Below are 25537 nucleotides of genomic sequence, written 5' to 3' on the forward strand. Positions count from 1 at the left end.
AGTGTGATTGAAAGGGCGGAAGAGGGTCTGTTGAAATGGTCTTGACATATGGAAAGAATGAATGAAGAAAGGTTGACAAAGAGGATAAATGTGTTAGGGGTGGAGGAAAAAAGGAGAAGCAGGAGACCAAATTGGAGGTGGAAGGATGGAGTGAAAAAGATTTTGAGCAACCAGGGCCTGAACATGTAGGAGGGTAAGAGGTGTGCAAGGAAAAAAGTGAATTGGAACGATGTGGTATACCAGGGTCAACGTTCTGTCAATGGACTGGATCAGGGCATGTGAAACATCTAGGGTAAAAAATGGAAAGGTCTGTGGAGCCTGGATGTGGTTAGGGAATTGTGGCTTTGGTGCACTACATGCTAGAGACTGGGTGTGAACAAATGTGAACTTTTTGTTTGTTTTCTTGGTGGTTCCTTGCTGACGCAGGGGGTGGGGTGGCACTGGAAATGTATGAAGGCGAGTGAGAACGAATATGTACATGTGTATATATGTATATGGCTGTGTATGTATATGTATGAATATGTGCATATGTTGATATGTATATGTATGTATATGTACATGTATTTATATATGTATGTATATGAGTGGATGGGTCTTTCTTTGTCTGTTTCCTGGCACCACCTCACTGACACAGGAAATGGTAATAAAGTATAATAATAATAATAATAATAATAATAATAATAATAATAATATATACATTTATGAAAAACAAAAGTATTATTTATACAGTATGATGAAATGTACCCAACCACTTTAACTAATTCAGTTTAAAACATGCAAGAAGGTAAGAAATGTGCATGCTGTAAGTCTACGTCTATACTAAGAAATATTAATATTCTTTGTCCTATTCAATATAAAGGCAAGTCCCCTTACAATAGTTCTAAACTGGAACTGAGTACAAATGTAATGGAAAGTGGCCAGCATTATAGCAATAAAGAGAGCTTTAGTGTTAATACAAACCAATATACACCACTAATGTTCAAGGTAATCTATCTACATGTAGGAAGTTACCTTTCTGGAGTTAAAGCTCATGCTATCCAAAACTCTTTTCCCATACTGGAATACTATGCCATGTCACATAAAAATCTTTCAACATCCCAGATCTTAAAGGCAAAAAAAATGCAAGGCCTTTCCAAATTTTGTAACATGTGCAAATGTTAACAAGAACATCACGAAATGGCATAACTGACAAAAGGATAACATACATTTCTTAAAATTCATGAAAACCCAAAACAGTTATATGATGTTTCACTTTTGTGGAAAGATTTCAAAGTTATACAAATTATGGCTCAAAATAACTCTTTGATAGTACATTATTTGAATACTAAATATATCTATGATTATTTACAGCTCAGAAGGTGGCATTAGAAAAAAACTAAATAAAACTCAATATCAAAATAATATAAAATATGATGAATCCATGGAAACTAATTTGAATAATATCCCAGTTCACTATTCCTGTTCATAACTTTGTTTTTCTTTAGTGCCACTTTCATGAAGGCAAAGCAGTAAGGCACACTTGTCATACCCGAGTACGTGGGAGAGTTCCCACCTTCCTCACTCCCACTGTCTGTTGTGTGCACGGCACCATTCGCCAGAGATGTGCAAGCGTACACCCAAGGGCCAGTTGCACGTGTCAAACATCAGGTGGTTGTGTGGCCAGACGTGTGCAGAGTGCATGGTAAGTGACCACAGTCAAGAACCATAGCACAGGAGGAGCAAGAATGTAACAACTAGCATGAGTAACAAGCCATGCAAAATAAATATAATATTGCTGGAAAAGAAGTGCTTTGAAAATCGTAATCTGCACATCAAATGAAAAACGGGAACACATAATTAATACTGCGGCCTGCCACTCAACAAGAGGCTACAAGCACCTAGAAGCATGCAGCTCTTTTACTGTCCAATTTTTCTACTGAACCATGGAAAATCCTGTTCCAGTTACCCCCTAATCTCAGGCCACAGTTACTGGCTCATTATAGCAAATTTTCTAATGAATAGTAGGACTACCAAAACAAAGGTGTGACTCAAGAAAATACGTTGGTCCAAGCCTCACTATCATACTGTACCTACAGATCATACTGCAGTCCCAAAACTGAGCATGAACTTTGAATGCTCCTCAGGAATTCTACATAACAGCACTATTTTAGCCACAAATGCCAAACAAACAATGCAATACAATAGTATATGAATTATCCAGGACCAGTTCTTCCAATTCTATTAATATCCATGACAATGAATTATCATATTCAATTCAGAGTTTACAAGCATAAAAACCATGAAAAATAGAAGATATCATGGATATCTGCGGAAGGATGAAGTGGATGCTAGATAATGTTTTGGTATATGATATATTGCAGTAGGGATCATGTTATCATAATGATCTTGTTCATGCAAATGAGTCCCTCACATGCAATAAACTACAAGTCCACAAATGCAAGCTACAGTTTTCTAAAAACAGGTAAATTAAAGTGCATGATACCAACCAGATGATGCATATTCTCCCGGGTGCACCCAGCCACCTGAAGTGTCCGGGGGTTTCAAACAAAGAAGGGGATGTTAATTGGCTATACGGGTAAGAGGCAAATCCAAAGTTTTTCATTTATGAACAAAATATAAAATTTTACCTAAAACAATTGTTAATAAAGATTACATAACAAGAATTTTTTGTAGCAGGCAATGAGCTGCTAGGACTGAAGTCTTTAATTTCCAGTAGAGGGTACTTCTAAACAAAAAGTAAAGGAAATCCAAAAGGCACAGTCACAAATACAATATCATCCCACAAGTTTCCAGCCAATCAGACCAGTTATTGATGCCTTATTCTGCCCCTTACCCGCTGTACCAACTAGCAGCTTCCCATGTTTCCATTCTACATATTGCTTTCACATAATTCTAGCAATGATCAACATTGTTAAATGTTAATTTCTGAGTCTAGCACATATGCTACAGAGACCAATCTGAACTTATCAATAGAGAATGGCATTATCTCTTAATTGAAAAATTATACATATGCAGGGAACAAGAAACATATATTTTGTCCTATGCCAATTTTTTTGGTAAATTTCATATTGGTTAAGTCAAGGCAAGTACTGTAGTATAATTAAGCAGGAAAATGCAAAGCTTCCATTTAACAGTGAAAGTAAATAAGTATATGTAGAAGAGAATATCATATACACCTGATGCGAAGTCTAAACATTAGTCCTTTCACTAAAGCACAGCTCTCCTCAGATGCAATTATTTGTGCCAACCACTGGTTCTCTCTAAAAAGATCTATCTCTCTCTAAAAGAGCTATGTTTCCCTGAATGGGGTGACCAAATTAATGATGCATACTTTAATCTCAGTCAATAGTAGGCTGTAATGCTTTTTTTCAATAAGTTCCTTATCTAATTAGGCAATTTTGATAATTAGAAAATAGATTCTCCTGAACAGTTCTCTTTTGTGGGTGTTCTGATGACACACACAATACAATGCCCATCCTTAAGTCCATCTCAAAACAATTCCTGAAACTGTCTCCTACCAAGGTGACTGATATAATACAGACCTGTTTCATTCTCCCCATTCTTCATCACTTTACATATACTGTATTTTGAACTAATTTTATTGATCATGTATGAGATCAATCTTAAAGCATTTATGTTGTCACATTATTGAATACTTCAAATATCTCTCACAGACTTCAAAGCAGGTACTTCCCATAAGTTTCTGAACAAAAATAATATTATGTTAAGAATTCAACAGTAAAAGCCTGGGATTCTGGGTAATGCCCTGAGGGTAAGGTTGGAAGTTCCTGGGCCTTGGTGTTCTTTAGTTTTGATACAATCATCTGTAGGATTCTACTCTTTATTTTCAAATTAATTTAATTCAATCTAACTAGTTCAACCAACTTGCCTCTAAAGGTTAAGATGATAGAGGCCACAAAATAGATGTAAAGAATGGTTATACATTAATCTGCAGAAAAATCAGGATTTCCACACAATAGTCCAGCTGTTAAAACTAGACAAGCCTATAAACAAATCAAATGTTTCAAGGTCTCCTTATAGCTCATCCTACATTCAATTATAATAAAATATGAAAGCTTTCCTTCCCTATATCTAAGATCCTGTGAAAAACAGACATCAAATGATTTCATAATCCTATAAATGACAGAAGATGAGGCATTAAAAATTCTAGCTTTTTCATACCGAGATGAAACCATCAGCTTAATTTCCCTTACAATAATCTTACTACATTTTCAATCAAGCATAGTAATTCTTTAGTCTTCCTACAGCAAAATATCTGCCTTTAATAACAGAATTTCAATCACTGTCTTGTGACATCAAAAGATAACATGAATAGGCATTTCCAACTGGAAGTATATTAATGCCTTGTATTGATGATAAATAACTTTTATTCATATCAGCTGACAACTGTTTATTTGTGCTGTTCAGTATCTAATAATGCCTTGCATTAAATACTCAGTCAACTTATGTGGTAATCATAAATAGTGAAAGAAGGTTAACCATTACAGAATCTTCCATGTACTGATTTTCAAGTTAGAAATCTTAAGTATGATATCAACTTTTGTCCTTATTATTTGGGTGATACTGCTTTCTTCCAAAATGTGAAAGCAACAAGTGAGCAGTAACAATAGCTACATCGAAGAGAACCACAGTATTTTCTAGCTCTTTCTGAATCCTGTTTTTAAAGCAATCCAGACTTTGTAATATACAAATTACTAATTCAGATCTCTTCTAATTACAGATGTATCAGTTTTATAAACCATTTGTATCTGAATTTTCTTGTGGTTCACATTCAGCATTAGTTCCACAGATGGTAATTCCTATTTCTCAGGTCTTTCTGTCTTGAGATTTATCTTAAAAAATTTTCTTCTCTAATCAACACAAACTATAAGTTTGATTTAAAAATAAGTGTTAAATATAGACAGCACAGTAGCATGTTTTCATCATCATATAGCATAAATCTATGGAATAAGAAAACTCTCACTATTTATGAGTGGAAAGCCAAATCCTTCTCTTCAAGATTCCATTACATGGAATAAGTCCTGCTGGCATCAGCCCTAGCACTTAACAGTTTTCATGTAACGAGTTCTGAGTTCAGAAACATCATAACCTGAAAGGCCTAGGGTATGCCTCCCACTCATGCCTAACTTTCTTAATCATCTTAAACTCCATATTGGGTGAAGTGTGATGAATGGAAACAATGGTAAGGTAGGGCTGCTAGCACAACAGGAAAGTGCTAAAGCTAGTAACTGACAGTAGACTCTGGCTGGCTGAAGACTTGTGGAGAGTTTGCTTGCTGGTACGTAAATATGTCTTCTGCTTGCTACAAGTACTTAGTGTCTAATAGTGCCCTCTCCCAGCTAGTTAGATTATCAGTGTTAGAGCTTATATGAGCTACAATAAAGGCTAAGGTTTCTTTCCAATAAAATGGGATTAGCTGCAGACAAATTTTCCAGTTTATAATGTGATTTTAGAATTAAACCATATAATTTTCTGCAATATTACTGATGACCATAATGAATGACAAACAGGTTACATTAATGAATAAGTTAGTACAAACTCAAAAGACTTCAAGCAGTTAGTTTAAACTTTCTCTAGCTTATCTAACCAATTCCGAAGTGCTCAAAGTGCCAACATGATCATATCTAATCAAATAACTTTGAATACTTCTACCATTCAATCAAAGAGCATTTCAGAATTTCAATTTTTGCTACAAGGTGCAACGTTTGTTGACATTCATTTATAATTCATACTGACTACTTAGTGTGTGAGCAGACCAGCTTTGCTTCCAGACTTAATTCATAAAGAATGAATAAACTTTCTGCCCTAGGACCCCTGCTATGGGGGTCCTGCAGTGCTCAGGAAGCCAGAGAGTAAAAGTTGCAACTTGGACACAAGAAACTTTGAGACACTAAACTGATGTCTGTGAAGTTAGAGTAAAGGTGGTGTAACCTATGGGGTCTGGAGAGTGCAGTTTAAAATGACTGTATGTCTGATGGAGCAGAGCTTAGGACTGGGTTGAAGGGAGGAGGAGGGCAGTTGTTCTGCATATCAAATATTTATTGGGGGAAGGGGTTATGTAGAGATGAAACCTTTATTCCTTCTCTAAGGCTGGTGCTGTACTAAAGTGATTTGGGTGGAAATGATTAGGTGCTGTTGCAGAGAATGTAGTGCCAAGCATTTTGAAACATGATTCTACTGGATGTACTTGAGTGCCATTGTGCAGATGATGAATGTTTGCAGTTTCTATTATTATTATTATCATCATTATCATTATTATTATTATTATTATTATTATTATTATTATTATTATCATAATTATTATCATTATTATAAATACTATTATTATCATCATTATCTCTATCATCCCTTATCATCATCATCATCAGTATCTTTACTATTATCATTATCATTATTACCATTATCACTAAATCATTCTTTTTTTCATACTTGTTCGCTATATCACTATCATTACTATTATTATTATCATCATTATTATTATCATTATTATTATTATTATTATTATTATTATTATTATTATCATTATTATTATCATTATTATCATTATTATTATTATTATTATTATTATTACTATATTATCCTTATTTCTATACTTGTTCACTATTTCTCAAATTAGCAAGGTAGCATCAAGAACAAAGAACAGCCTGATTTGCTCACATCCACTCTCAAGCTGTCAGTCATAATGCCCTAAACATCCTATCCACAACCAGGCCCCCAGAGACCTTTCCATGGTCTCCCCTGGATGCTTAACATGCCGTGGTTCAGGTCAATGACGGCATGTTACCTCCAGTGTGCCACATCACTCTAATTCAATCTATCTCATGCATTCCTCACATCCTCCTGTATGCTCAGGCCCCCACTTCTCAAAGCATCTTTCACTCCATCCTTCCATCTCTTCCTTAATCCGTTCACTTCCAATATGCATACCCTCACTCATGCTCTCCATATGTCCAAACTATCTAACCAAGATGAATTTGAGTAAATAAGTCATGGAACAATTACTGATACACTGATGAGACTAAAAAGGCCCAGCAGGGAAAGCAAATTTTGAAATAAAAATCAAAGATCAACATATCATCATAAACAAAAAACCAGTATTCACAGAGTACATTGAGAAGACAGCACCATCAATCAAAGTAATGAGTAGTACAGTAATGAGAACTCTCACATCAAGAGGCAGAAAACTACTAAAGAAAGTGCTTAGTGTATACACACAAATCAAAACTGAATAATGCTGTGACATGACCACCAACCAAACAAGAACAAATTTGATGAAATTCAGAAATACTTCACAAGCAATTCAAGGGCAAGAAATGTATGAAAGAGTGAATGAACTTGGGCATTACAGCCTAGAAAGAGGAAAAGGATTTTTCATAATCTATGTATGGCAACAAACTGAAATGATTAAGGACAATACTATAAGACTAAAAGCCTCTTAACAAGGAAGGAGCAGAGTTACAGAACTAAGTGTGCAAGCTTATCAGGGGGTGTACCAAAGGGACATTAAACAAAATTAAAAAAGAGCCATGCAAGAAAACTGCATGAATATCCAACCCAATACCTGGGAAATAAGACATGCATCGAAAAATTAAAGAAACATTTAAAAGTAAATTGATTTATGGCTGAAGTTATATCCTGGTGAAACAAGGATTGACAAGGTAATGAGCATGGAAGCAGAGAGAAACACCCTAATTCATCAAGATGTATGGTGAAAACTATGCACTATTCCTGCCTTTTGGCAGAACCTTACCATAAGGATCCCCTACCCTCCACTTCTGACAGGTAGATCCCCACAGTCTATCCTCCTTTGCTCATCTCTTCTACATATCTGAACCAATTCAGCACACCTTTGTCAGCTCTCTCAAATGTATTGTACTTATTCATTATCATTCCTTACATGATCACCTTGTCTCAGACTAAATACTGTCATCCTCAGGTATTTCACTTCTAACACATCCATATTCTTCTGTTCCTTTGCATTCAAGGAGCAGGACTCACAACTGTACAACTGTCAAAACTACATTTCTGACATGTAATGGAAACTTACTAGAAAATTTGGAGATATGGGACTGAAGTGGTGGTGAAGTGAGAAAGGGGAATGAAGATTACTAAGTGGATGAGGGAGGGGCACTAAGGTTTTCTACGTCACTCCCTTGAATAACCGGATTCAGTGACTATTTCAAGGAAAGGTTGATAAGTCTGCCTTGGCCTTCTGAAAAGATATCCAATTCTAGCTGTGTGCCAAGCTTCCTTTCTATATAAAGCTCACTATAACTACATGAAAGATCTGCAAGCCCTCTAGAGAACATGAGTGCACATTAATGGTAGGAATTTATTTCATTAATGAGAGCGAGAGTCATGTATAAGTACATGAACACCTGGTTAAAAAGTGGAGTGTAGTAGGGGATGTTTCTGCACTTTTCTCTCAAGTATTTCTCTGCCTCCATCAGCATTATCTTTTCAAACCAGCTGTAAATATGAGGAGTTATAGGAAGTTAAATGAAACTGTTCCATATTTCTAAACTGTTGCAAGTGTGAAATGTCATTCTGTAAGATATGATCATAGTGGGGGTGGCTGTACATACACATCTTTCTATTTTACAAATAACTGCTTGTCCTTCCTTAACGCTGAGAACTGATGATCAATGGCTTTGTTTTTTTACATCTACCCTACAGATGTCTTGTATAATGCATCAAAACCAAAGTCCATTCTCTGAAGCTAAGTCCCATAAACTATTCCAAGATTTACCTCGACTTCTTCATATACCCAGGTTCAACCAGTCAACAGCATGCTGCTCCCTATATACAACATCCATGTAAAATCATTCTATCCCATGCATGCTTCTCACATGTTCTTGCTCTGATACTTAAACCTCTGATGAGATTAAGCCTCCTTCAATCCTCTCAGTCAGTCTACCTTCATTCATTCTCTTTATATGTCTGAACCAATTCGGCATCCCAGAGCAGCTATCACAGTTATATCCACTTATTATCAAACCTTTCTCTTACATAATCATTTCTCATATGATTAACCCTCCCTACACCACATTCTGTTTTCATGCATTATTTTTCCAGAACATCCATCCTCTTTTTGTTATTTTGCTTGCATTTCTCTCATGATTAACCCTCTTTACACCACATACTGTTTTCATGTATCATTTTACTACCACATCTACCCTCTTTTTTTTGTTATTTTGCATGCAAGACCCATGAATCACATCCCCCCAAAACTATTCTGCATAGAATTCATCACTTATAAAACCAAGAACCCCTTTTCTGGGGCTCTTACAGCTTCAAAGTTGCATTCTACTCAGGAGTATGAAAAGTGACTTCTTTATAGTGAAACAGTCCCTCATACAACTTTACTCCATTCTATCCACTGGCAATGATACTGCCTTGCCAAAGCTAACATCTCACTCACAGTGTGACCACAAGCAGGTGGAGTTCAGCAACAAGTAAAAAAAGTAATGTAGGCATAAATAATTACCGATAAATATTCACACCAACTTGTCAATCCTTTTTATACGACAAAATTGCATAAAATCTAAGTCAACTATATGAATACATGTATGTGCATGAAAATGAAATAAACTGATGTACTGATTCATCGACAAACCCTATCATGGTTTTCTCCCAATCAGAAAAACTTTTGATATTACATTAAGTCAGTAACAGTATTTAGCATTACAGAGAATCTTAAATGCAATCACATCTCCAAAGCAGGTAAATTTTGAAAATCTCTAGATTAAGTCATCATTAATCATATCAAATCAATTCTATATAGTATTGTTAAATCTCCATAAATTTGTTCCAAAGATGAAAATGCACCATCAGCAGTTACTAAAAATAAAATGGCAAAACATCACCATAAATGCCTCATATCATCTTTGCATGCAATAATGACATCAAGAATCTTCCTACCTGTGACAAAAAGATAAAGAGTCTATGAGCTCTTATGTTCTGTAAACTATATCTCAAAAATATCAAAGACTTATTAGTGTAGAAATACTGGCTTCACTTAAAGAATGTCTAATATCATTTACATTTCTTACCTTGAATATGATGGATTTGTGACAAAATCCATTAGAAACAATTCTTAGTTTTGAAATCATATGACTATAATTAGACTGGTTGGCCTTCATTATCCACGGAAGTACAACCAAGAGGAAAACTCTATTTCTTGCATTTTTGGTTACTCTTTTGGCTATATGTTTATTGCAATCCATTTAGTGGTTTGGTATAATTATTCTCTAAACTCCTACTTCCAACATCAGCTCCTAACAAACATGAAGTAATCGATACACCTAAGACAAATACTAAATACAGTATGGTAGTAAGGCATATAAAACAAAGTGAAAGGGTAAGTGAGCATGATAGTTAACTGTATATAACAAAACCATAATAAAAATTAAAACAATACATAACTCTGCGCAGTAAGCAAATTGTATCAGGGTGCTCTTGCACCACAGATTTAATTTTCACTTTATGCTGATTTATCTCAGACCTACTTCTCCAGTTTCACCAACAATGAATCTAAATGCATGGTTAATGGTTCTCATTTTGTTACATTCTAGTGGTATATCCTTGTGCTTTACCAACTTGGTCAATGAACCCTTCAACATTAACATCTCATCTCCTACCTTGCTAAACAGCATTTTTTACTTCCTAAGATTTTTATCACCAACTTTTCATCCAGCACACATTCTAGATAGCTATATAACTGGAGCATACTTTCATCCACCTTATTGTTCCAGTGACTTTGTAACCAAAAATTTGCTTAAAGGGGGTCTGGAGACCCAAAAACCACACTGCAACAGGATCAAGTCTAACATCATGGCACATTAACAAATTGTGATAAGATGATAGCGTAATTCATCATTCACTAGTTCCAATTTCCATTACGCAGACCTGCTGACTTCATGAACTATGGTCCTGGACTTCAGTGATGCTGAATCTGTAAATCTTTTCTTCTGCCTATGTTCTAGAGCACAAACTTTCATGCTTTTAAGCTCCATAACATATGTCAATGCACCTCCTTAGTTCGGCAAGCCAGATCATGAGTTCAATATTCTGGTGCAGCAGTCCATGATGCTTTTCTTGTTTTTTTATGTTTGTTTTTAAACTGATGCCTTTATTGTTTGCTAATCTGGAAGAGCATGAGACAAACTCTAAAGATTCTTCCTACTCAAGAGTAACTTTAATCATTTGCTCTGGCTGCAAGGTAAGCCTCTCCATTTGTGAATGTTTTTTGCATTTTTTCCCACCGGAAAAATGAAATTTTTTTTGTAGTTCCTAGATGATCCATGTCCTGAATAATATCAAATGGCATCATAGTGCTGAAACACTAGTTTAACCAGTCACACATTTTTCCCCATAATGGTCTATCAGTCGATTCCTTGCTCTCTTTGATGTCTTAATTGCCAATATCTGCGATGTCCACTTAACTCATAGTTGAGATCATCTCAACCCTGTGTCACTGGTAGGAGAGGTGAAGAAATACCCTTAGACCTATGGTCCCCAGACCTCAATACGTATAACACTGATACTCTTAGGAAACCTAGTCAGGTAGTTTCTACCCAAAAAGGAATCCTTGTAGTACCTCATGGGGATGTTCCTTCACAGATCTTCAATGGGTCTTTGAGTGTCTATAATTCAGAGAACTTTAGCTATTGCTAATAAGCTTCCTATGCCCCTACCACTTTTTCTTTAATTTCAAAACCACAGAACCCTTTTTATGGGATTCCTGCAGCTTCAAGGCTGCAGTACAATCAGTAGCAGGGATATAACACACTCCTTTGGATAGAGAACTTCCTAGACAAATCTGTACTCCTTTTCATCCACCGACAATGATAAAACCTTGCTGAAGGTGACTTTTCACTTGCAGTGTGGCCTCATGCAGAAGTAGACTGGTGAACTAAGTTGGAGGGTGTCTAACCGAGGGAAATCCTAACAGTCCCTCATGGGATTGTTTCTTCTAGAACTCTTTGAAGAACTTTGGATGTATAAATCACCCAAAACCTTCAATTGCACTGCTAAATATATCTGTATCAGCAACATATCTTTTGTTGAGTTGTCTCTGAATATTTTTTTTGAAGAGCCTTGATTGAATTCATTCACAAAATGCTAATGCACATTGTTGACCATATGCAAGAGACCCTTGGTTTAACTGTATCAAATTGGATTTCAAAATGTAAATTAAATTGTCTACTGTGAGCAAAACTTTAGTACTTGTTGTTGGCCAAGTAGTTACGATCTTTGCTTAAGTTCCAAAGGAAGCTTGTCTTCTGCTTTACACAGAAATTTGGGCTTATATTGTACACCTAGCAGAAGCAAACTTGGTTTTCAATTGGTCTGGGCTGCAGTGCAACCTTGATCCCGTAGAAGTCAAACCTTCTTTCAGACTTTTGCTTTCATACTGAAGGATCTAAACTTCTGAGTCTTACTGTTATAGATTTCTTTTCCATGGGACAGTGATTCACATCGGATTTTGTGCTAAGGCAACTTAAGTCTGTCCAATTTCAGTCTATATAGGACTCACCAAAATCCCTGAGATACAAGGATCAGAGGTGAGTCAAATAGCAGAGAAGGTAACCATTAAACTTTGAACCACAAAAGCCATACTGATGATGAAAAAGAAGGAAATGGGTTTTTGAGTACAAGTGCTTGAGAAAGAGTGAGTTATGTAGAGTTTCAACGACTTTGGAGACAGAAGTGAGAGCAGTGGGATCATTGTTGGAAGGGTTACAAAAATCTCCCTTCTAAGGGATGGGCTGCACCAAGGCATTCTTCCAGCTAGAAGAAAATACTGGATATTAAATGGAGACAAAACAGGTTAGCAAGAATCAGAGCTTGCTTATATGCACACTCCCTTTGGACTTAATTAAGGTATGCCATCTGGGCCATACGACTTGCCCACCTGAAGTTTAGAAAGTCCTCAAGAGACCCAGCATGAGAAAGCATTGGTTATTGGGAGGATAACTAATTCTAGAAGCATCCACAATGTAATTAGAGAGGACTAAGGAACAAAAATTAAGACTTTAACAGTTGAAGCATTTGCTACAGACTTATCAGGAAAAGCAATGTGCAGGACACAGCAACTGGAGGTCAAGAGGAAGGTGCATGGGGCAAATGAGAGTTGGGGTGGGTGAATATCAGCAAACTTTAGGAAGCATCAGCAATGGGAGCAAAAGGGGAAGTGGTAACAGGCAAAGAAGGGGTAAAAAAAAAATAGAGTGAGTATTTTGAAGGACAGTTAAGTGTGTCTGATGACAGTGTGGCAGATGTGATGTTCTAGATGTGGAGGTATGCAAGATGAGAGTTATGGCAAGCGATTTGGTGAAAAGAAAGGAGATGAAAGATGAAGTTCAACAAAGCAGCCAAAGAGAGGATAGGATTATGGATGAATTTCTTAAGAAAGGGGGCTACTGTGCTGTTGAGTGGTCAATCAGGATTTTCAATGTCTGTATGGCTCATGGTGGTACCTGAGGACTGGAGAAATGTCTGTAGAGTGCTACTGTAAAAGGAAAAATGAAAGAAAAGTGCATGTTAAAATTACAAAGGTATAAAGTTTTGAGTATACCAGATAAGTTGTATAGGAAGGTTGAGATTATGGAGTGATGGCATGCACTGAGCAACAGACTGGGGAAAAACAATCTGGTGTATGAATGTTTTACATACCTGAGAGTGTACATGGCAGCAAATTTTAAATATAGAAGCAGAATTGTGTCATATAAAGTGGAGGACATGGCTAAGGTCTACAGCACACTCGGGAGCATGTGGAAAGGGAGGTCACTATCTGTGAGGGAAAAGACAGGTATATCTGATGGTACAGTGGTCCCACCAGTGTTGTAGATACGAGGCATGGGCGCTAGATAAAAGAAAAAAAAAAGAACAGAGCAAAGTGGATGAGTTGGATATGAAATGTTTGAGAACAATATGCATTGTGAGGAGGGCTGATTGAATAAGAAATGATAGGGTAAGAGAGAGGAGCAATACTACAAGGGGTATGTATGAGGGACTTGAAGGTTTGCTGAATATATGGAGAAAATGACACGAGATTATACAGGGCAGAAGTGGAACAAAGAAGGGAAAAAAAAGAAATTAAGGAGGAGGTAGAAGGATGGCGTGAAAAATGCTCAAGATATCATGAATGAAATATGCATGAGGATGCGAGGTGTGCACAGGATAGTGAAATGGAATTGGAATGATACAGTATGCAGGTGGCAATGAGCTGTCAATGGGCTGAGCAGATATATGAGGTAGTCATGGGAAAGTAGTCATGGAAAGGTCTGCAAGACCTGGATGTGGACAAGGGGCTCTGGGTTTGGTGCACTACAGATGACAATTAAAGAATGAATGTGAGCAAATAAGGCAGTTCTTCAATGATACTGTCACTACATCACTGATACAGGTAATAGCGAAAAAGTATGAAAAAAGATGTGATTACTGAGACTTTTCATCAGCAATCTATAAAACCATGTAAGAGTGACACAACTTTAAAAATCATTACATAACTTGTTGGCACAGATCTCATACAGGATTCCTTGACATCTCCACATACACAGACCATTTTATTGAAAGAATTTAGGCTAAAATATCTAAAACCACTCTTGTACTATAAAAGTACTTCTTTTCCTCTTTTATAAAAACTTTCTTTTACTGCACTAAATAATGTCTTCAGGTTTCTTCATCCCTACACCTCTCAAAGTGTTCACTGTCCACATTATTAACCTGTTTTAAAAACTTAAAAGGTTGTGATCAGGTTAATCCTCAACCTTCTCTCTTCCAAAGGTGGGAATATCTAAGGCCTTCAGGCATTTCCCTGTAATTCATCTCTTATAAATCATCCTTGTTGCCCTTGTCTGAACCTTCTCTATTTGCTATATGCATCTTCTGGAGGAATGACCAAATCTTATGTATGATATGAACAGCTTGTTGAATAATTCTTTATCTATGAGACTGAATGTTATTCTAACATTTGCTAGCAGAGAGGTAGTCTCCTTAACTATTCCCGTAAAGTGGGATGCAGGTGACAGGCTAGGGACACTGTCAATTCCCAAGTCTTTCTCATATACAAATTTTTGCATCTTGTTTCCTACTAGATGTTAATCATATTGAGGTCATCATTCACATTAACCCATCCTCATTCCTTTACATTTACTTGGGCTGAACTTCATATATCATCAGATCAACTTTGGAGTCTGTCAAGGTCCCCTTGTAAGGTGATGCAATCTTTCACACTTTTCACCTTCCTCATAACAATTGCATCATCTGCAAATATATCTAGGTAGGAGTCCATACCTTAAATATATAAAGGTGTATGAATGCATCACCTTATAAAATTTTATCATTTCTGATATCTCTTCATTTGCAGACACCAATCAAAGCTAAGCTACACTAATGAAACAAGCTAAGCCAGAATTACACACTAATGAAACAAGCTAAGCCATACATAACAATTAAGTGTAAACCTCATACCTACTACTCACAAGATATATGTTTAGCTATTGTCAAGAAAGACTGGTTCAGATTTGGGAACTTCTCTGAACCATTACATATCAATAAACTCCAGCTGGAAATTTTCAGATTTTACAAATTTCCATTAAAACATGCCTCTTCAATCAAATTCACTACTGCCAAAATTCTTTTTAACATTATAAGAATGATCTTCATTATAAGTATAAAGGTTCCATAATAAAAGACCATATTTATGGAATAAAATTCACCTAGCAAGACTGTGAACAGGAGATTTCCAGTGGTTAGGCAGCATTCAGGACATAAGCTGATTCCACTTGCATGGATGATAATGACAGTGAAGTGCAAAGAATGGTAATGTATCTCTATTTAACTAATTCAAGTGAGCACTGACATTACATAGCATCAATGATTCTTTTTCAGAAGAAGAATTCTCTTTACATAGAGTGGTACTATCAAAGATCAAAATAATGAGAGAAATACCTGTGATGTCTGCTCCTTCATCCATCTCAGCCAAGGCATCAGGCTCCTGGAATTGTAGTTCTTGGTAAAGTGTGTTCACTGTTCGCTCCTCTCTGAAAGTATTAAATACCAATATTCAAAATTTTATCTAAAGAGCAATCACACAAGTATATGAAAAGTTTTGAAGAAGAAAAATAGTTATGTAGGGCATGAAGGAAATAAAGGGGAATGAGAAAGATTAAGGTAGTGTTAGGATTACTATTCCTTCAAACATACCCATTTTTGCCCTCCCAGATAACATTCTTTTCACACATTCTTCAGTGGTCCCAGACCTGATGAAGTGTTACTGGGCTCTGCCTTCAAGAGGGTACATTGCAAGGGAAAAGTCACCTAAGGTAAGGCCATATCTTCTGAGAGTACTGTCTTGTCAAAGAAATATTCATTTTAAAGTAGTTTACATTTCACTGCTCCCAGAAGCCTTTAGAAAGAGGTCCTGAGTAACACCAGGACTCTTCACAGGTACTGGTCCTGGAGTAAATGAGAATAAAATAAATAAATAAAAACTTTATGGCATAAACTTACTTATGTTTTGTAGTGGTTGGCTTAATTCTGCCTGGTGGTTTGCCTTCTGGACCAATGCTTGTGTCCATAGTTATGTCTTCTAGATCTTCTATTTCTGGAGAGGACATCATCTCTGACTCTGGAGTGAATCCATCCACCCAACCCCCTTCTGAAAATTTTCAAGTTATGAAAATATTGACAGTGATTAGTATCATCTGATATTTCCTTTAATCTATACTGGGCCAATGAATTCCAATTCTAACTTCCCAGCTATTCAAACATAACTGCCAACAAAAGCATTTCATAATATATCACAATACAATTCTTCTTCAATTTTGTGATACAATCTTTCCCTAGTTTTCTCAACCTGTTTCTCACCAGATTCTGTCATAATCTTTCCTTTTATACACAAATTTTCACTTTCATTGTTAGGGTAGCAGTAATAATAAACCTATCTTAGGGAGCTGTTTTTCTCCTTGGCAGTTAAAGCTAATGAGCCCTGCAACATACTGATTCTTAAAAAAGTTATATGTGGTTTCTGATGAAAACAGCATATTTGCATATGTTTCTAACAAAAGATGCATGTTCGTATGCATGAATAAAATTTTGGGAAACAAAAGAATACATGTAAGATCATGAAGTTGTAAATTTTTAGATAAGTTAAGTATGTTTGGTGCTTGCCAACAAGGGTGAGAGGTACAGGAAATTTCAAATGGAATGGAGTGAAGCCTGTGAGATCAGGTTTGTTACATGGTATCTATGTTTACACAAGGGGTCACTTTAGGTGTTGTGTTTTTCAAGTTGAGAGGAAAAAAATTCTTGTGAAAAAAAAAGACCATAAGCAGAAAAAAAAGAAAAGAGTAAGCAAGCCTCATCTTACCTCTAGAGAAATACAAACTTCTGTTAGAGCTTACTGCCGTGATAACGCTAAGCACTACACTGACTGTCATATAGTCCTTCGAAAAAAAAAAAATTTCTATCAACATGAAACCGATTTTATCATCAAACAAATTATCATTTGGATCACTAAACTCCTCACTGCTATAGAGCAAGTGCCACTCAATGTCTCCTAAATCCTACCACGCTACCATGGATTAGCTCAAATTCAACTGCTAGCATGAAAGCACAGATCACAGATCTTTGTTAGGTCCCCCTACTGATCAAACACATCAGTTTCTGATTAAGTTTATTTTCCACTGTTTTAGCCCATGAATATTTGCTGTGAAAATCATGTGTGTTGGAGGTTGAATGACTTTAATGGTAATATATGCATAGAGATCTAATTGGGAAGAGGAGATTAAAGACATTTTCTTGAGAAAACTAGAATAACAGGTAGAAAAATGTGGTGGGAGGAGAGAACTGAAGAAGAAATAATTGGTAAGTATGGGATCCAGGGTGAAAATAAAAAGGGGTGATACAGTTTGTGAAATGTACTTATCACTGTTTCAAATATATATTTATAAACAAGGCTTATCCATAAATACATGTGGTATGGGTACAGCAAGAATAGAACAAACAAGCAAAATGATGAGTTTTTCATAAGACTGTATAACATGTAGCGTGCATGATATGCTAGCTGAGAGTTTAGTGGGATTGTCTTATCAGTGAATAAAAATGATTAAGGTAGCCTTTGGTTTTAATGGTAAGGTAAAAATGTAATGGAAAAAACAAGAAGGATAAAAGATAAGTTGAGAAATGAAATGAGATTTTCCAAGGAATCTCAAACAAAAGAAGCTTAGTAGTATCAATGAAACAGCAAAGGATTAAGCTGATGGTGTAAGGAGATAGCGTACTAAATGTGTTCACAGGTTACTGAAAGAGGACCAATACCGTAAAATGAAAATTTACGTTAGATTGTTGAAGAGAAATGGAGAATTTGAAAAGAAAAATGTAATCTTCCATAAAATAGTAATGAAAGGAGGGTAAAATGTGTGGTGTGGTTTAAAAAATTCTGAGTAGAAAATTCAAATATTTGGGAACACTATCAAAAACAAAGCACTTGAAGTTCTTAGTAGAAGCATGAAGGAAAATCTCACAAAATGATGAAAGAAAATCTTAAGATATCAATGGTAATTTGGTAGGAAGTAAACATAAAACAGTTTTACATAAGGAGCAAGAGGTTCTGAGAGCCAACCTGCACCAAAAGATAAAGTTTGGTGAGATAAAGTGTTTTTCTGGCACTACCTCGCCGAAGCAAGAGGTAGAGATGCCATTTCCTGTGGGGCACGGTAGTGCCAGGAATGGATAAAGGCAAGCAAGTATGAATATGTACATGTGTATATGTGTATATGTGTATGTATGTAAGTAACTCATTTCATATGCATTAGTATAAAATTCATCATACCACATTATTCAAGCTTCCTTGCTCTTGTAATGAACCTTCAGTTGCCATGAAAAAATTTAGGAACTATTATTTCTGCTCCCTTCCTCTCACACTGAACCTTTATTTGCTTTCATTAAAATTCAACAACAAAAAAGTCAGCTCCCATGATCTCATACTAAGCATTCACTAGCTTTCATTAAAATATATAAACATGAGTGGAGTAAAAGATAAAAAGCAACATGCCATATCGCATTCAATCATTTAGAACATACATATGGATATCTTTTTTACAAAAACTACTCACTCTCAGCAACTGACAAAGCTCATCAATGGCAAAAATACACAGTTTGTAGTTACCTTTTTGGAGTATGCTCTTTCCATCCTGAACTCAACACACAATACCAAGTGGATCACTCAAAATCAATATTAATGCTTACCTTTATTTACAAGTCTCAGTTTATACATAAACAAAATAAGCTGAGAGAAGAAATATAAAAGGAGAGAGAAAGAGAGAGAGTTTACACAAGAAAGACAGACAACAGGAGGCCTGATTAGTCCATGACTGGACTGTCTGAAAAGAGAAAGGAGTTTAACTTGAAAAGAAAGCGGAATTCCACTCAGTAATTTTTAGGCTGCTATACATTAGCCTTCTACTGTCCCTGTTACTGCTGTTGTTTATACAGTGTATTTCTGGCACTTTTCTCAGAATATATCTGAATTTACAAAATATTTGTCTAAATGACTTTTGAAGGTATCTATATTCTTAGCATTCATTATGTCTGACACAGTCTTATTCCAGTGCTCAACACACCCACAGGAAAAGAAGGCTATTTTCCCCATATCTATACTACATCTTTTCGCTCTGAATTCTATCCCATTAGTCCTGCTAACCGTATTTTCTTGTATTTCAAAAAGATGTTTGTGATTTACATTCAGAGTTTTAAACATTGATTAAATCACTGCAAAGTCTACATCTTTTAAGGGAGAAGGGATCCAAACATTTTAGCCTCTCTTTGCATGCCAGGTTTCTAAGGGTTGGGATCAATTCTGTCATGCGTCTTTGTACTGGCTCTAATCTTCCTCAGCTTGTTTATACTTTGGAGACTAAAACTGGACTGCTTATAAAAGGTGTGTTCTTACTAGAGAATTATAAAGAGTGAGAATTGTTTCGAGTGTCTTGTAATCTATGTTCCTGGCTATGAAACCTTACATCTGGTTTCCTTTTTTACATGCTGCTTGACACTGTTTAGCGTACTTCAGATAGTTGCTAACGACAGCTCCAAGGTTCTTTTCTTCATTTACTTTAGTAAGAGTTTCCAAATGGTTTGCAGTCAAAATGTATATTCTTGTCTCCAAAGTGCATAACTTTAAACTTGTCTACATTAAACTTCATTTGCCATCTGTCTGACCACATTCCTTGTAAGTTAAGATCTCTTTGAATCATTTCACAGTCCTGCCTGTTTACATCTCCACCTCTTAGTTTAGTATCGACAGCAAATTTGGAGGTCTTAGATAGGAGACCAAGTTCTAGATTATCAATGTATATTATGAAAAGAACAGAGTCTGGGCCCAACCCCTATGGCACATCATTCATTACTTTTAACCAAACTGAAGCTTCACCATTTAATACTACATGCTGCATTTTTCCTTAGTAGTTTATAAAAGAATAAAAAAAAAGGCCTAATGTTCTCATCTAATACTCTGCCAAGTGGATTTCCCTATTCTATATCAGTTAAGAACATCCCTAACATACAAAGATCTATCATGACTAAAATGGTCCTACAAGTTTACACTAAACACATTATCCTCCTCCCTACAGAGAACTTTGATTCTTCTGTAAATCCTCAGCATTCTACTGAGGGTACAGGAATTGACATCATACCTTGGCAGCAATCCCGATATTATAAGCTTCTTACAACTTTCTTTAAACTTGCTAATAAGTTCCCTATACTTCACTAATATTTCTTCCAATCTCCCATTAAATGCATTGTTCGTCCCCATCTAAACGACAAAAATCACATCCTCAGGATTGTTTGAGTCTATGTCACCAAACTTATCTAAGAGATGTTCTGTCCTAGCACCTGGATGACACAAGTTCTTCCTATTTCTACCCTTTGCACAGAACTCCCAGTTCTGATGTCTGCTACAATCATCCTGTACTTTATCAACTGCTATGCTGAACCTGTTGAGAGAGAGAGAGAGAAAGAGAGAGAGAGAGAGAGAGAGAGAGAGAGAGAGAGAGAGAGAGAGAGAGAGAGAGAGGGAGGGAGAGAGAGAGAGAGAGAGAGAGAGAGAGAGAGAGAGAGAGAGAGAGAGAGAGAGAGAGAGAGAGAGAGAGAGAGAGAGAGAGAGAGACAGACAGAGAGAGAGAGACAGAGAGAGAGAGACAGAGAGAGAGAGACACAGAGACAGAGACACAGAGAGAGAGAGAGACAGAGACAGAGAGAGAGAGAGAGAGAGAGAGAGAGAGAGAGAGAGAGAATACGGAGGAAAAATGAAAAAAAAGATGAGAGGGAGGATTATCAGAGAAGATGAACTGTTGCATGAAAAGGATGGTGGCAGGAATATACTGTCAGCAGAAAGCAAAGAAGGACAGTGAAACAAAGCATAGTGAAGAACCAAAAGAGGGGAAAGGTGAGAGTTAGATAAAGAAAATGTGAGGATAATGAGTGAGCAGCCAAAGAAAGGGGCGACGAAGCACACAGCAGTACAAGAAAAGTCAAAGAAAAAAGGCCTAATGGTCTATAATGATGTTGCAGGAGGAGGAAAAAAAGTGAGTGAGTAAGTGAGTGAGGGAGGGAACACAGGGGGAGGACAAGGAGGAGGGGGTGGAACTCTTCAAGACCCTCCTAGGCAATATTAGAAAGAATGAAATGTCTGGAAAGGAGGTATAGTAACAAGAGGCTGTTAGTCTCTTCCTCCTAGCCTTTGGTGAAATCTGGAAGCTACATGTAATAGGACATAAAGACCTATGCTTACGTGAACATAATACAACTGCCAAGACGAATCAAAAGAAATGTTACAATCTTAGCTTTGACCCCATTATGGCAACTTACCTTTCAAGGTTGATTCGAACAACAATCACCACTTATTTTTGTCCACTAAAGCTAATATGATACATTACAATCTTAATTCTAAATAAATCTGAGAAATTACTCTTTTTAGCCATTCTTTATATATGGTTCAGGCCAGAATCAACAAAATCAAGACCAGCCTGTGCCTTGACACATGTATCACTATCCTAAAATTTCCTAGCAATCAGTCAAAGGAAACTAAAACTAGAATACAGAGATCAATCATTTACAAAAGAAAGATGCTATGTGATTTAAACAACAGATAATGACTACACTACCATGCTATAATAGGGTTGAATAATCTTTGCAGCCATATATGTCTGCATTTTGATCCATTTATCATTCTCCTAAAATTTTACAGCATTTGATCTGGATCAACTAAAGTTTAACCATGGAAACAGACACTGAAAACATTACCATACCATGATACAAACAACAAAATTGCTGCTGTGAAAAAATGGGGGAAAATTCTCTGATAAAATCCACTGATCCAATTTGAAGATAGCATGTTCACTTGAGCATTGCAGGATTAGGAAGGAAAGATATTTGAAAACTGTCTTTGAAAGTCTTCAAGAGTCAATGAACCCAACATTTCCATGTTGGAGGAATAACAAAGACTGAGACTTTATTTCACTACAGATTAATACTGAATCTAATGCAGCAATTCCCAAAACAACAGATTCCTCAAAAATCTGTCTTCTTAGAAAAAACTGCCCTGTGTGACAACCTGTGCAGAATGATTTTCAAGCTGGGACATAAAGTAGAACAAAGTAGTACTTCATCTGTTAGTTTCTCAAAGCCTCTTTAGAGGACAGAAAAAATGCGAGAGGGTATAATAAGAAAAGCAAAATCAAAAAGAAATGTGATACTGAGAAGGAATGTGAATAAAGATGAGCAAAATTGAAGCAAAAAGTGAAAATCTGCATATCAACACAGCACAATCACACACAATTTCTCCTGTATTGGTTTCCATTTCTATATCAGCTAGAGTATATCTCATATTCATTGCTGTGAAGGCAAATGCATTTAGGTTAGATATTCTCTCAATGAAAAACTTACTGCCTATCCGGGTACTTTCCCTTCTCAATCTAAAAAAAAATAATCATTTTTCATGTCAAGGAATACAGCTTAGAAAGCAGCCATGAAAAATGCAGGCACAAGACTCAATGGGTAATTACTGGAGGGTATGACATTAAACCATTAACTTTTGCAAAACTAACAAAATTATTAGCAAAATAAAAGAAAGAAAAATACAAGCATGTGTGCAGGTAAAATTCTTAAGGTTCAGGAAGTGTGAGGTGCATTAAAACAGGTAACATTCTGCTGTTAATTGTAAGCTTTATATGGTTCCAAAAATGCAAAATACATCCAGTAAATACATAACCCCAATGCTTGCTTGTACTAACACCTACAAGAATTTTGCTACAAGGCTACTGATGAGGTCACCTTAAGCATACTACAGGAACAAAATACCAAAAATCTACCGCATTCACAATGATCACTAAGTAAGTATTTCAAATGAAATGGTAAAATACTTATAAAATAACAGGTTCCTTTTAATACTGATTCAAAATGATACAATGTAGGTGTGAGCTGGGCAAGATAACAAGGGGTGCCTGCATTACTCATACTTGTGGCTGTTTCCCGGTCAGTCTGTTCAATCGTATCCGTCAGCTGACCTTTGTCTGTGTGTACAACTGGTGTGTCCGGACCAACTTGTGCTTCCTGAAATGGAAAATAATTTTGAGTAAATGAGTTACTATTACTCTCTGGTATTAGTGAAATATGAAATGTCTGCATTTAATCATGACAATTATGAAAAAAATTTCAATTAAAGGATTCTATAACTTACAGAATTTTTTTAATAACACAATATTCTAGCAAACATAGTAAAGTCATAGTATTCTTGTAATCAATAAATATACTATAATTCTTTGAATATGAAATCTATGGTGAATAGTATTACTGGAAAAGACAGTAAGGATCAGCTCAACTAATAACAAGTGTCTCTTGCCCTTCCACATGGCTCCTAACAACCTCTACACAATCATTTTCTAACTAATCAGTGATTCAACTATGATCCTGCAAATAAAGTATCATATTCCCTTCCAGTACAGTGAAAAAACCTAATGAGACTCCTTATCAAAGCTTAAATGTTAAATATCATCATGATATTTTTTACTAGCTAAGGATCTAGAGTAGAGTCACAATTACAGGATGAAGTGTTATGAAACCCCAGAAACCCCTTGTAAGAAGTGTTATAAATGAAATGGATAAACAAAGAGAAAGATATATTAATGGAGAAGTGGTCAGGCATTACATGTATGCTTTGTTAATGACCTTCAACCCTTACCTGCTGCTTGTCATCTAAAATTGCCAGTTCAATATCACAAAAGTAACACAAAAATCATCAACATTACACAAAAAGTCTTACCTGCAATTCATTTTTAAGGGATGTGATATGTAAGGCCCCATTAGCTGATCCACTCATGTCCACTGGAGAAGAAACTGATTTGTTTGGATCTAGTGAGCTGAAGCCAAAGGAAACCGGCCCAGACGACCTGAAAGGTATACTGCCAGTCACGGACAAGAGGGTGTCATTAGAATGCTTACTACTGCATGCTGCATTGATACCCCAGGGTGCAACACATGCACCAACAACTATACATACCAGCCACTTGCAAAACTACAATACTCATGCACAACTTTACATCCAGAACCAATGTGCAATAAAATACAGCAATGTGCAATCATATTAAAGTAAAAGCATTTAAGAATGTACACCAAATATACATAAAATACATAATTTCTAAGAGGCTGCCCATACACAATAAAGTAAGATCACAATAAAAAAATGTATTACTGAACAATGAATCTTATATATTTTTTTTTTTCATACTATTCGCCATTTCCCGCATTAGCGAGGTAGCGTTAAGAACAGGGGACTGGGCCTTAGAGGGAATATCCTCACCTGGCCCCCTTCTCTGTTCCTTCTTTTGGAAAATTAAAAAAAAAACATAAATAAAAAAAAAAAAAGCCTGCTTTAGAAAATCACAAAAATACAAAATGCAGGTTTTGAAAAATGAAAAACTACACCTCTACCTTAGGCAAAGCCCTATGAGCACCTGAGAGAGCACTTGATGAGAAGGATGTGAAAACACTGTTTCAGTTCCAAAAAATGGGTGTATCCAAGGGGAATGCACTCAATCTGACCACCATATCCATGTGGCTAAACAATGCTCTTTCATGTGGACCAACAACCATAAAAGAACCCGCCCTGCCAAAGAAATAATGGCTCAGCCTATCACAGCTGTAATCCTTCGCTCCGAACAAAGCCAAAGAGAGGAAAGGGCGGGTCGCATGTTGTCTGCATACACCAAGTGCTGCACCTTGGCCAATGGACTAAATGAACAACTCATGCAAGCATATAAAGATGCTCTAAAACACTTTTTGCCAGACTTTTCAACCATATGTGCAGTTGATTTTCAAAATATTTTAGAAAAATATATCCATACATTTATCTTTACACTACTAGAACACATTTTTTTTCAATAAAATGACATGCAACTCAACCTGGTGAAATACTGTTTACATGAGCAGTGCATCCATTAACACATACTTC

General features: G+C 36.2%; 1 protein-coding gene across 50 annotated transcripts in view; it reads right to left on the reverse strand.

The window, feature by feature from the left end:
- The window catches only part of syd (JNK-interacting protein syd), a 232877-nt gene that overhangs the window by 103177 nt on the left and 104163 nt on the right, over positions 1-25537 (reverse strand). For 15 of the 50 annotated variants that reach the window (XM_071689053.1, XM_071689029.1, XM_071689015.1 and 12 more), the window contains 6 exons: positions 24350-24488; positions 23547-23640; positions 16540-16687; positions 15979-16070; positions 2487-2522; positions 1529-1570 (listed from right to left, as the gene is read on the reverse strand). In XM_071689053.1, the coding sequence (XP_071545154.1) occupies positions 1529-1570; positions 2487-2522; positions 15979-16070; positions 16540-16687; positions 23547-23640; positions 24350-24488 (551 nt within the window). The remainder of the gene's footprint in view (positions 1-1528; positions 1571-2486; positions 2523-15978; positions 16071-16539; positions 16688-23546; positions 23641-24349; positions 24489-25537) is intronic. The other 35 variants (XM_071689042.1, XM_071689024.1, XM_071689036.1 and 32 more) reach the window with 9 other exon arrangements.

The sequence above is a fragment of the Panulirus ornatus genome, chromosome 46 (assembly GCF_036320965.1).
Source record: "Panulirus ornatus isolate Po-2019 chromosome 46, ASM3632096v1, whole genome shotgun sequence".
Taxonomy (NCBI): domain Eukaryota; kingdom Metazoa; phylum Arthropoda; class Malacostraca; order Decapoda; family Palinuridae; genus Panulirus; species Panulirus ornatus.